The following is a 14,780-nucleotide window of genomic DNA, read 5'->3' on the forward strand; positions in this document are numbered from 1 at the left end:
AGGAGAAACAACTCAAAAATCTATTAATGGATGAATGGAAAAAAAATGTAATACAAAAACGATCCAGACAATTAAGTATTACTCAGCCATAAAAAAGGAATGAAGTATTGTTATGTGCTACAACATGAATCAACTTTGAAAAACTTTATGCTAAGTGAAAGAAGCCACATATTATATGATTCCTTTTATATGAAATGTCCAGAATAGGCAAATCCATATGGAGAGAAAATAGACTAGTGGCTAGGTAAAGCAGGGAATGGGCAGTGACTGCTAATGACTACAATTTCTTTTTGGAGTGATGAAAATGTTCTGGTATTAGACAGGATGGCAACATGAAACTTCATGAACATATTAAAAATTACTACAGTGTACACTTTATAAGGGTATATTTTCTGGCATGTGTATTATATCTCAGTTCTTTAAAAATGTGATGGATAAACATAAAGATTTCTGCATTCCCAATAGCTTAAAGCCTTTGACATTAAGCAAATCAGGCCTTTTACACATGAGCCTTTTAAAGGGCCTACTGATTATAATGAAATCACTTTGAGCTCTTCAAAAGGTAAGTATGAAATAGAGAAATAATTAGTTTCAATAGAAGAAATGTTATCCTTAACTCAGTTTGGCCAATGACAGTAATGCTGTAAGAACGTAAATGAGATTATACCACTCCCTTACTTATAAAGGCTTCTGTGACTTACCACTGTAACTAGAATAAAATACAAACTCCTTAACATGGTGTACAGGCCCTATGTGATCAGGCTATCTAACCTCATCTTCTACCATGCCCTTATTCACTAAGCTACAGCCATACCAGCCTTCTTTCTCCCCACAATATACTGAGTTACTTCCTTTTCAGAACTTTATCCTGAACCTTCACATGGTCTTCTCTGGTCATTCAGAAATCAGTTGAAATGCTATCTCTTTAAAGAAACCGTATTTATTTATGGTGTGTGTGTTTGTTTACAGGCTTAATCACTACCTCCCTCCATTAGAATGTCAGCTACACAGAATAGGAATCCTGTCTATGTACAATATCTAGCATATAGGATGCAGTCAATACCTAGCATATAAGATGCAATAACATTTATTGAATGAATGAACGAATCAGTAACTGATGAAAAGCATAATAATCCTCAGTACAATGTGAGCCAGTGAGAACAAGGACCTTATCTGATACATTTTTATACTCCCTCACTCTGCACAGTGCTTTACATTTAAAATGCTCCATTGGGTCCTCTAGATTCTCGTCTATAATCTCTTCTAAAAACCATACCTCGAATAAAAGATTCAGGTCTAGAAATATACACCAATGTGCCAGGATGAGTCAGTAACTTCCCTATTTTGTAAATTTAGTAGGCTATTTGAACTGTAAACATTCTGCCTTACCTTCAACCACCTTCTGCTTTTCTTCAACTTAGAGAAGTTGTATAAATTCCCTTTGTCACACTTTGATTCTGTGCAAAGAAACAAAGAATTAAAAAAAAAAAAAAAATGAAAGGACAACTGCTCTAAGAGAACTGACAGTCCGAAAAGGGATCTCCAACATCACTGACCTGACTGTAGGATTCCATTTAGCGAGTATGTGTTCAACATTCCAGAATTACTTGCTCCGGAAGTTTCACCAAGCAATGAATTTGGAGTTTCTTGTTTAACTTGTATTAAGGGATCCCCAGACTGGGGCAATAAAGGATTACTGTCATCCAGTCCATCTTCACTTTCATCACTATAAATTGAAGAATGGTGAATCTACAATCACAGCTGACCCAGCAAAACATTACAATTTATGGTTAGTAGACTGAACTACACAGAAATCGATCCTTTGAGTAAGCTGAGTGTGTTATATTTGAAAGTTTTGAAAGAAGAAAAAAAAAATCAGACGTACCAAAAACCGTAAAATACTTTTAACTCTAAAATCTACAGGGATAATGAGAATCAGAAATGTGGTTAGACATTATATTGGGAAGACAGAACAGCATACCTAGAAATATTCCTGTTGAAGACAGCTGACGTTTGTCGCAGGAAGTGGTCCAACCGGAGGGCCCTCTCCAGGTACTGAAGATAGAGGGGCTTTGCCAGCTCAGTGCAGCCGCCATCGTCCCCGGCACCCAACTCTGAGGCCATAGAACAAATCTGTCGTCATGCACAAGGGTCTCTGACTGCACAGCTGCAAAATGGAGATAAATAGTCAAAGATGACATACTTTCCACAAGCTCACTGTTGTATACCTCACAGAGGAGCACTTGTTCTCAGCATCACCTTCAAACAGCTCCTCTCTTTTTCATTTTGTATTTACATTTGTACCTATGTGTGAGGTATTCCAGTAACAAGGGAACAGATACATTGGCAGAGTATTTTACAACCCCTTGTAAACATGCCATAAAGTATAAATTTAGAAATTATTTAGAAAATTGGGGCAAAAAGAATAAAAATGAGGGTGAGAAATATAGGTATAACCTAAGCATTCTCTTTGCTACCTCATGTTGTTAAAGACATTAAAATCAGAATGTCTTTACTAGAAAAACATTAGTATAACAATTTTCCATCTTTTATGTAACATCTTCTGCCTTATACCTTATCTTTAAAAAGTTAAGGAATTAAGTCAGGATTAAATAATGAGAAAACACAGCAATTAGCCCACAATCTAACATACAGTGAGTACTCAATAAGTGGTAATTTTTTTAAAAACTCATATTATCTAACAAAATAAGGTATAAGCTTTAAAAGACACCCATAACATCTTTATCTTGAGTTGTCCTCTTTTTATTGTAGTTTTTTAAAGTTTCCTAATAAAATCTTTCTATTCAGGGGAATGTTAAAAAATTCTTCCCCAATATAGATTCAACACAATCCCTATCAAAATCCCAGCAAACTGTTGATTTTTTTCAGAAGCTGACAAGCTGATTCTTAAATCTACATGGAAACACAAAGAAACAGAGTAGCCAAAATGATTTCGTAAAAGAACAGAGTTGAATGACTTACACACCCTGACTTTTAAAACATTATAAAGCTACTGATTTTAAAACATTATAAAGCTATTACTATCAGGACAGTGTGGTACTGGTGTAAGAATGACCACAGACTAACAGAACAGACCTGAGGATCCAGAAATAAACCCTTACATTTATAGTCAGTTTTCAACAAATGTGTCAAGGAACCTTCAATGGAGGAAAGAACGGTCTTTTCAACAAACTGTGCTGACAAATTGGATATCCACATACAAAAAGATAAATTTAAACCCTTATCTCTCACCCTGCACAAAAATTTAACTAAAAATAGGTCAAAGACCTCAGCGTAAAACCCCAAACTGTTAAACTTCTATGGGACTCAACATAAGAGAAAATCTTCATGACCTTGGTTAAGCAAAAGGTCTTCAGATTTGATATCAAAAGCAAAATCTATTTAAAAGTCTGATAAATCAGACTAGACTGTCAAAATTTAAAGTTCTGCACTTCAAAAGATACCACTAAAAAAATGAAGACAAGTCACAGACTAGGAGAAAATATCTGCAAGTCACCTATCTGATAACGGACTTGTATTCACAATACATAAAGAACTCTTACAACTCAGTAAGAAGACAAGTGATTTAAAAAATGGGCAAAAGACTTTGAACAGACATTTCAACAAAGAAGATACACAAATAAATGGCTAATAGACACATGAAGATGCTCAACACCAAAAATGCAAATAGAACTACAGCAAGATACCACTTAACACCCACTAGAATGGCTGTGATAATGCATAATAACAATTGCTGGGGAAGATGTGGAGAAAGTGAAATCCTTAACATTGCTGGTGAAAATGTAAAATATTATAGCCACTATAGAAAACAGTCTGGCAGTTATTCAAAAATCTGAATATAAAGTAACCATATGGCCTAGCACTTCCCACTCCTAGTCTACTCAGAAAAAATGCCACATGTCCACCGAAAGCTCTTTATGTGACAGCAGTGCTGTTCATAACAACAACCAAAAAGTAAAACCATCCAAATGTCGATCAACTGGTGAATGCGTAAACAAAATGTATTCCATACAATGGAATACTATCCAGCAATAAAAAGAAATGAACAATTGACACATGCAGCAACATGAATGGACCTCAAAAACATTATGCTAAGTAAAAGAAGCCAGACACAAAAGACATATGCATGTCCATTTATAGAAAATATCTAGAAAAGGAAATCTATAGAGACAAATAGTAAATTAGTGATATACTGGGGGTGCAAAGAGGGATTGATTATCAACAGATACAAGAGATTTTTAGGGGTGCTGGAAATGCTCTAAACCCACATTGTGGTGGTGGTTGCACAATTCTCTAAATTTGCTTTAAAAAAAATCACTGAATTATACACACACACACACACACATATAAAATAGAGTGTAAAAAATTGTTGTTGGCTCCCTTCTAAAGTTTTATTTCAAATAATTGATTTCATGCTCTATTTATTTTGGCTGATAATGAAAAAAATGAAAATGGTCCTAATTGAGGAAGTATGAAGGTATGACTACACAGTAATACTACATGATTAGTCTGATTCTCCCAGAATCATCTTTGTAGCATATCAGCTGAAATGACAACCATGATGCACTCCCTTAAGGCTAAAAGGAGGAGGTGCTACAAGCACGAAGTTCCTGGCATGTCTCTGCAAGAAGTCTTACGATGGTATCTTGAAAGTCAAGGAGTATTTTTGAAGTATTTAATTAAATTTGTTTTATTGAGGTAAAATATACATAACATAAAATTTACTATTTTTATTCACCTTTAAGTGTACAGTTCAGTGGCATTAAGTACATTTATACTGTTGTGCCAACCATCCATCCTCAATTACTTCTGTAATCACCTTTAAGACTGATGGCCTCTCTATTCAACACTGATGCCTTGGCTAGTCTGTAAAAAGCTACTACTCAAATACACCTACACTTTCATCACCTGCACTTGTCTTTCTCTCATTCTCTACAAGAAAATTGCAGGGCCATGCTAACCTGACCTACCAGCTGTTATCCATCTTCAACACAACACATGACGTTTCTCAACAACTTTTAACCCATCTCTTATCAATTGTTTCTCATTCTCTACAAGGGCTATTTCAAACATTTTCCCTATTCCTCAAAATTCTGAACTCATTCCCCCTCATGTCGGAGGGCTTGGGAAGGAGCAAATCATTTCATTCTTTTTTACTGCTCCTTAGCTGTTTTTCCCTTATGCTTTGTGGTATTTGAGTCACAAATACAAGTAGCCTTTATCTGTACATTTGTAACTCTTCAGTCAAGGAGATTCTGCATTCTGGTGCAAAGGTATGACCACTTCATTATCTACCTCGGGTCATACCCATTCACACTTTAAAGTGCATATTATATTATTATAAGTCATTTTAAAGATGTTTTCCCAATATATTACAATTAGGTCTATCATATTGCTTTTTACATTTTTATATATACATAAATATATAAAATATTACCTATAAATTTCATTTCAGGAAAGAAAAGGGGATATTAAAATATTTTTTAATAAAAAGGCAGAGTGGTGTCTGAAAGGCTGAAGAGAACTACACTCTCTAATAAATCACTGTTAATCAGAGTGGATAAACAGACCACAATATTAATATTGCTGACCAACTCTTGCTTCTGGATACTCTCGATAACTCTGACAACTTCTCAAACTATTTCCTCTTTACCTTCTTGACTGAAATTTCTTTGTTCTAAATGTGAAGTCCACCAAAGTTCTGTCATCCATCCTTACTTACCCCTTAGAAAATATCATCCACTACCAGGACTTCAATTTAACACTGCAATATGGCTGAATTTCTGGCCTCCACTTTACAAAGTCTACAATCCACATTCTACATGCTTTTCGGATATTCCACCCTTGATACACCACTAGGCCCCACAAACTCGTAACTTCTCATCTGCTGCTATACTAGCTAGTTTATCTGTCTTTCCTATATACACAACAGTTATTCAGACTCAAAGTCTGTGAATCATTTTTTACATTCCCCTCTACTTTCTTCATAGCCAGTCTCAACATCTAGATGATGATTTTAGGGGACAATATCTAGAATCTGTCCTTTCTGTCCTATTACTAACGTTCTCATGTATGTTCTTTTTCTTATCATCTTAACCTAGAATAAATTTTGTTTCCTTAATTGGCTTTCCACGTCCAGGTTTTTCTCACTCTTATTCATCCTTGTAGCTACTGCCAGATTCGTATTCCCAAAGCATCACTCTGATTATGTTGTTACCCCTCAACTTGATAAAGCCTAAATTCCTCAGCCTGAAATTCAAAGACCTTTATCACCTGGCTTCAAGACACCTTTCCAATTTAGTCTTTTACTATCCTACAATCCAAATTAAGAATACCCTGAAAATGTCTTTTAACTCCCTGTCAGACCCACACCCAATTCAAGTTTTTAAAATATAAATTTTTAAAATTCATCTGACCACAAGCTCATATTGCCATTTCAAAGGATGTTAGAACTATTACATATATGTTGTCAGAGCACTTCACTATTGATTGGCCTGGTCTATATCTTTAACTCTGGCTCTTTAACCTGGTTATCCTGCAATTGGACTCTCATCATACACTTCAGCTCCCCTAACTACAGCTTGATATCCATGGTAATGTGTTTGCTTCCAAATCATACTCACTTAGATCAGACCTCCCTAGCCCTGTCCATGTGTAATCCTGGACTGACTGCTTTGCACTCTCTAGTTATACTATACTGTTACGGGTACTGCCTTGCCTCTGTCCTATGAAAAACGTCCTGTAGGAAAAAGTATTTCCAAGTTGAAATAAAATCCTTCAAAGACAAAATGAAATATACTGTCCCAGGAAATACTTTTAGATTATTCCTCACTAAAACTATTCTCTTCTCTGAACTTCTAAATGGTTATTCACAGAAACCATGGACTAACATGATCTTATACACATGCATACTTTATCTCCTCACTAAACTATAAACTATTTGAGCAGAGTCCCTAACTCATCTTTTTGCTTCTGATATTTATAAATGATCACATTAATTTGCTTTTGATGTAGTCTTAAATGTCAAGGCTACAAAATTCTAGTTTTAATGTTACATTCTATATAAAGACCATCTGTAGTCAATGACCATACGGCTGACTCCCATCCTGGACACATGACTTGGGAACAAGTTTAAATAAATCAAAAGATACAAAAGTCAGGTAACAGAAACTTAGGGAGAATAGGTCCAATCATTCATAATCCACCCTTGCTGAACAAGGACAGGAGAAAGCATGAAGTGATTATTTTTCAAGCAACCTTCCATAAAAATTGTCTCTCAGACAAGCTTTAGATAAATATTGGGAGGTAAGAGATCAAAGTATTAATTCTAGAGAAGAACCTGAAGGACACATGCACCAATTGCTAATTCTAACAAAGGATAGGATTTTTATCTTCCTCCAAATGAAAAGCCTAACAATGACACCTACTTGGAGAGAAAGCCACCCTATCTCTGTATGGAAATGAGATAAGAGGCATTGTTAAAATGGTAGTCTGGTCTAAGGGGATATGGTTTAAAAAAAATTTTAAGGGGGACAGGGAGGATCTGATTCTTATTTTCCAACAGCTATGAGTATGATACATATAGACCACCTCATAAAATACTGCAATTATAATGGTGGCCAATAAGTATTTGCCCTAAGATGTACACATTTAGACTGTATACTTTATTTTCACTGCCGATTTCTGCCCAAAATTGGTTTCAGACCAACCATTTAGAGGAGCATTTCCAAAAGTTTGCTTCTCTGAATACCAGTTCAAGATACTAACAAATGTCCGTTAATATAAAAAAATATTAAGGCATTAAAATAAGACTTAAGATTTTTAAATCTTCAATATGCTATGTGCTCTTAGTCTTTCTCCAAGAGGAATCCCAAACTTATTCGACCATTGTTTGGCAAAATACCTATCAAAATATCTCTGAGAAGATCAGACTGGGAATCCCTGATTTAGTCAGATAATCTAAAAGGAGTTCAATCATATCTGCCTTTAGGAATTATTCCTAAATTTAACAAGACCAGTACAGAAGGTTGAATAAAGATACAGCTCTTACCAGAACTACATAGCTTTAAAACATTTAAAGGAGTAAAGACAGTCTGTAGCAGGATATAGGCTGTGGCTTATACAAAAGGCCAACCATTAAGGGAACAAAATAACTGAATTTCCCACTTCTGCTCCCATGTAACTCAGTCATTCTGTAGCCCAAACCAATTATGACTGAGTGTAATCTACTGAATTGGATCCACAGGTTACACTGATAATTTTCAGGGTTATGGAACAAATAGCAGGATCAGATCCAGCCAAATAAATGAACTCCACAGTACTTTATAAATGAATAAAAAGACCAAAAAGAAGTAAGATGTTATTTTTACACAAACACTAGAGTAACATTTCAGTGTAGAAAAAGGTATTTCCTTCAGAGAATTCAGTTTAATAGAGGTTAAGACTTGAACATGAGTAACTACAATAAAAAGCAAACATGGGAAGTCACTAAAGAGATGTACAGCCAAAGTGCCCTAGGAGTTCAAGAACGAATGATTACTTATGGATGCTAGATCATGTTAAATGTTATATAAGAAATTTGTAACTCCTACTGACACATTATTTACAGATACCTGTATCTTTGATGAGGAAACAGCAGTTTAGGATACGGAAGATCCTCTATGTATGTTATGACCAAAAGAATAGAAAATGAAAATCTGATGAATGTGATCATATAAAATTAAATGCTTCCAACATCCTACAAAGAAAATCCCAGCCAAATGGCTCCACTGGTGAAACTCATCACACATTCAAAGTAGAATTAATATTAATCCTTCACAAACTCTCCCAAATATAAAAAGAACACTTGTCATCTCACTCTATGAGGCAGGCATTATAAATTACAAAACCAAGGAAAGACTTCACAAGAAAACTAGATTAAATGTCCCTTATAATACAAAAACAAAACCCTAAGTAAAATATTAATAACTGAATCTAGTAACATAAAAAGGATTATACACCATTACCAGTAGCATGTATCCTAGGAATGCAAGGGTTGTGTAACATTGGCAAATCAATGGATGTACTATACACCACATTAATAGAAGAAAAGATAGCACCCTCTCAATCATCTCAAAAGACACAGAAAAATGTGACAAACCATTTCAAAGTAAAAACTGTCAATGAACTAGGAATAGAACGCCCTCAACCTGATAAAAGTTACCTACAAAAAACTCACAGCTAATACCATACTTAATGGTGAAAGACAAAATGCTATCCCCCTTAAGATCAGGAATAAAACAAGGCTGTCCACTTTCACAACTTCTATGCAAGACTGTACTGAAAGTGCTAGCCAGGGCAATTAGGAGTGAGGGGAAACAAAGGCATCCAGACTGGAAAAAAAGTAAAACCATCTCTATTTATAGGCAACACCCTTTTATATATAGATAGATAATCCTAAAAAATGCACTAAAATATTATTAGAATAAACAAGCTCAATAATCTTGTTGGGTACAAAATCAATATACAAAAATCAATTATATCTTTACACACTAGAAATGAATAACCTGAAAATGAAATCAAGAAAATGACTTCATCTACAAGCACATCAAGAAGAACAAAATGCTAAGGAATAAATCTAAACAAAGAACTGCAAGACTTACATATTGAAAACAACAAGATATTGTTGAAAGAAATTAAAGAATTAAATGAAAAGACATCCCATGGTTCATCAAATGATTTTTAAGATTCTAAATTTCAGACTGCATCTTAAAATTAAAATGTAATACCTAGCTGGCTTTTTTGCAGTAACAGAAGAACTGACCCTAAAATTCATATGGAAATGCAAGGTACCTAGGATAGCCAAAACAATCCTGAAAAGGAAGAACAAAGTTGAAGGACTCCTACTTCCGATTTCAAAACCTACTATATATAGCTTCGGTAGTTAACATGTGTGGTACTGACATAAGGCTAAACATACAGATCAAAAGAAAAGGACCAGAAGTCCAGAAATAAACCCTTATATTTAGAGTCAAATGACTTTCAACAAGGGTGTCAAGAAAATTCAATGGGGAAATTAACAGCCTTTTCAGCAAATGGTGCTGTGACAACCGGCCAGTCATATACTGTAAGAATGAAGTTGGACCTCTTCCTTATATTACACACAAAATTTAACTCAGAAGAGATCACAGATCTAAATTTAAGAGCTAAAACTATAAAACTATGAGAAAATAGGTTAAGTCTTTAAAACCTTGGATAATGCAATGGTTTCTTAGGTATTATACCAATAGCAAAAGAAACAAAAGGAAAAATGAATAAATTGAACGTCATCAAAATTAACTTTAATGTTGTAAATAGTATTATCAAGAAACTGAAAACCCACAAATGGGAGAAAATATTTGCAAATCATATACCTGATAAGTGACTGATATACAGAATATGTTTTCTAAAACTTTAAAAAACTCAGTAATAAAAAGTCACCAAATTTTTAAATGCACAAAGGATATGAACAGACATTTCTCCACAAAAGATATACCAATGGATAATAAGCATATGAAAAGATGCTTTATCATCATTTGTCATCAGGGACATGCAAATCAAAACCACAATGAGGTACTACTTAGCACCCACTAGGATGCTAATAACAGGATTACAATAATAATAAAAAAAAGATAGTAAGTGCTGACAAGGGCAGGGAGAAATTGGAATCCCCATATACTGCTGGTGGGATTGTAAAATAGTGCCACCATTCTAGAAAAGTCTGGTAGTTCCTCAAATGGTTAAACACAAAGTTACCAAATGACCCAACAAGGCCACTTCTAGTTATACCCAAGAGACTGAAAACACAGGTCCACGAAAAAACTTAGACATCAATCTTCATAGCAGTGTTCACAATAGCCAAAAGGTAGGAACAACTCAGAAGTCCATCAACTGATGAATGGATAAATAAAATGAGGTATATCCATACAATGGAGCATTATTTTGCAATAGAAAGGAATGGAATACTGATAGATGCTACAGCAAGGATGAACCTTGAAAACATGATGCTCAGTAAACAATCCGGTCAACAAAAGCCCCATATTGTATAATTCCATTTATATGAAATATTCAGAAAAGGCAACTCCACAGAAACAGAAAATAGTTTAATGGTTGCACAGTAGTGGGGATTGAGAGCGGGGAGGAAAATGGGGAGTGACCACTAATGGGCAAGGGTTTCTTTTTGGGTTGATGAAAATATTCTAAATTTAGACTGGTGATTATGCAACTTTGTAAGTACACTTAAACCAAAGAATATAGAAAAACCAAATATACTTTAAATGGGTCATTTTATAGACTGAGAATTACATTTCAATAAACATGTTAAAAACGTAACATTTCTGCACACACAGAAAAAGTTAAAAAATGATAAATTGTGAAAAATATTTGTAACACTTTACACTTAAATTTCATATAGAGTTCTTATAAAATTCTAGCAGTAGTGTAATACCTCTAGTACACAGAAACCCCCAATAACTTTCTTTATTTTATTTTAGTATCATTAATATACAATCACATGAGCAACATTGTGGTTACTAGATTCCCATTATCAATTCCCCACCACATATCCCATTAGTCACTGTCCATCAGCATAGTAAGATGCTATAGAGTAACTAAGGTAACTACTTGTCTTCTCTGTGCTATACTGCCTACCTCGTGCCCCCCCCCCATGTTATGTGTGTTAATCGTAATGCCCCTTTTCCCCTTCTCCCTCCCTTCCCACCCTGCCCAGTCCCTTTCCTTTTGGCAACTGTTAGTCCGTTCTTGGGTTCTGTGAGTCTGCTGCTATCTTTAGTTTTTGTTTTGTTCTTATGCTCCACAAATGAGGGCAATCATTTGGTACTTGTCTTTCTCTGCCTGACTTATTTCATTGAGCATAATACCCTCTAGCTCCATTCATGTTGCTGCAAATGGTAGGATTTGTTTCTTTCTTACTGATGAATAATATTCCATTGTGTTTATGTACCACATCTTCTTTATCCATTCATCTACTGATGGACACTTAGGTTGCTTCCTTGTCTTGGCTATTGTAAATAGTTCTGCTATAAACATAGGGGTGCATATGTCTTTTTCAAACTGGGATCCTGAATTCTTAGGGTAAATTCCTAGGAGTGGAATTCCTGGGTCAAATGGAATTTCTATTTTTAGTTTTTTGAGGAACCTCCATACTGCTTTCCACAATGGTTGAACTAGTTTACATTCCCACCAGCAGTGGAGGAGGGTTCTCCTTTCTCTGCATCCTCACCAGCATTTGTTGTGCCTAGTCTTTTCTATGTTGGCCATCCTAACTGGTGTGAGGTGTTATCTCACTGTGGTTTTAATTTGCATTTTCCTGATAATTAGTGATGTGGAGCATCTTTTCATGTGCCTGTTGGCCATCTGAATTTCTTTGGAGAAGTGTCTGTTCATACCCTCTGCCCATTTTTTAATAGGGTTATTTGCTTTTTGGGTGTTGAGGCATGTGAGTTCTTTATGTATTTTAGATGTTAACCCCTTGTCAGATTACTGTAGTATGCCTTTTTGTTCTGCTGATGGTGTCGTTTGCTGTACAGAAGCTTTTTTAGCATGATGTAGTAGCATTTGCTCATTTTTTATTTTGTTTCCCTTGTCCACGGAGATGTATTCAGGAAGAAGTCGCTCATGTTTATATTTAAGAGATTTTTGCCTATGTTTTCTTCTAAGAGTTTTATGGTTTCATGACTTACATTCAGGTCTTTGATGATCCATTTTGAGTTTCTTTTTGTGTATGGGGTTAGACAATAATCCAGTTTCATTCTCTTGCATGTAGCTGTCCAGTTTTGCCAACACCAGCTCTTGAAGAGGCTGTCATTTCTCCACTGTATATCCATGGCTCCTTTATTGTATATTAATTTACCAAATATGCTTGGGTTTATATGTGGGCTCTCTAGTCTGTTCCATTGGTCTATTGGTCTAATTTTCTGTTTAAAGAGACTGTTACTATTATCCCACTAACAGGTAAGGAACCCAAAGGCTCATAAATTAAGTAAATTGCTCAAGTCATATAGTTTAATAGGGAATGTGGATTTGAATCCAGATAATCTGACCCCTGAGGATTGACCTTTATCTGCCACACTGTAAGCCTAGAAAATGTCTGGGAAGTTACATCTCAAACAACTGAAGGTGTTTATTTCTGGGAATCAGACTAAGAGAGACCTCTTCTTTCTATTTTTTTATTTCAGTATTTTTCAAAATTCTTACCATGGATGTTATGTTACCATGTTATTTTTCAAATGCAAATAACATGTATTAAATGAATATGTATTAAAATGCACAGGTATTAAATATATAGTTTGATGAGTTTTGACATACGCATATACCTTTAAAATTCACATTCCAATCAAGATATATCAAGAATAGCTCATTACACCCCAGAAAGTTCTCTTTGGATTGTGCTTCTTCCCAGTCAATTCCTTCCACTTCTTGCCCTAGACGTAATCACTGTTCTGATTTCTATCACAGAGAATAATTTTGTATGCTCTAGATATTTACAGAAAGAGAATCATACTTCATGTACATTTTCTTGTCTGGATTCTTTTTTTTTTTTTAGCATGTTTTTGAGATTCATCCATGCTAGTCCATGTATCAGTAGTTCACTCCTTTTTGTTACTGAATTGCATTTCATTATAAGAATGAATATATCCACAATTTGTCTATTTATTCACCTATCGATGGATATTTGGGTTTTCATTTCTCTTTGGGTAAATTCCTGGGAATGGAACTGCTAGGTTATAGTGAGGAATATATTAAGCCTTGTAAGAAACAACAAAACAATTTTCCAAATTGTTTTACTATTTTACACTAACACCAACAATGAATAAGAATCCTAGTTGCTTCCCAATTTTGCCAAAACTTAGTATTATAATGGTATCTCATTGTGGTTTTAATTTGTATATCCCTAATGTCTGATGAAGTTGAGTACCTTTACACATGCTTATTGGCCATTTGTGTAACTTCCTTCGTGAAATGTCGAAGGTTTTTAACCACATTTGAAAAAATTGTGGTCTTTTTATTATTGAGTTATAGGAATCCTTTATATATAATAGATATAATTCCTTTGTCAGATAAAGACGTATTATTACTACTACACTACTACTACTGCTACTACTGCTACTACTACTACTACTACTACTACTACATGTTCACAGACTGGATATTCATTATTATTAAGACATCAATTCTCCCCTACTTTATCTATAGATTCCCAATCAAATTCCAAAAAGGTTTTTGAAGAAACTTACACACTCAGGCTGAAATTATATGGAAATGCAAAGGACCTAGAATAGTCCAAACAAGTTTGAAAAAGATGAACAAAGCTGAAGTTTACACTATCTGATTTCAGGGCTTACTAAAAGTTATAGTAATCCAGATAGTACTGCAATGACATAAGAACAGCCAAATAAGCCAATGGTACAGAAAAGAGTGCAGAATGAGTCCCACACTTACATCACTATACTGATTCTTGACAAAGGCACTAAAACAGTCCAACAGGGAAAGAAAAGTTTTTCATCAAAAGGTGCTGGAACAATCAGAGATCTATATGAGGTGGTGGAGGAGTGGGAGTGAACCTCAAACCCCAACCTCACACCATATACAAAAATGAAGTGAGAGAAGAATCACAGACTTAAATGTAACCTAAAATGATAAAGTTTTTGAAAGAAAACAAAAGAACATATCTTCGTGACCTTGGAGTAGGTAAAAATTTCTCAGGATGCAGAAAGTACTAA

At 34.8% G+C, this 14,780-nt stretch overlaps 1 protein-coding gene across 2 annotated transcripts in view; it reads right to left on the minus strand.

Moving 5' to 3' along the window:
• Nucleotides 1–14,780, minus strand: part of INO80 (INO80 complex ATPase subunit) — a 136,974-nt gene that overhangs the window by 109,413 nt on the left and 12,781 nt on the right. For both annotated transcript variants that reach the window (XM_057488702.1, XM_036923814.2), the window contains exons 2-4: nucleotides 1,982–2,167; nucleotides 1,557–1,726; nucleotides 1,390–1,457 (exon numbers count right to left, since the gene is read on the minus strand). In XM_057488702.1, coding sequence (XP_057344685.1) covers nucleotides 1,390–1,457; nucleotides 1,557–1,726; nucleotides 1,982–2,124 — 381 coding nt within the window. In that variant the 5' untranslated portion in view covers nucleotides 2,125–2,167. The remainder of the gene's footprint in view (nucleotides 1–1,389; nucleotides 1,458–1,556; nucleotides 1,727–1,981; nucleotides 2,168–14,780) is intronic.

This window comes from Manis pentadactyla, chromosome 11 (assembly GCF_030020395.1).
Source record: "Manis pentadactyla isolate mManPen7 chromosome 11, mManPen7.hap1, whole genome shotgun sequence".
NCBI classification, from domain to species: Eukaryota; Metazoa; Chordata; class Mammalia; order Pholidota; family Manidae; genus Manis; species Manis pentadactyla.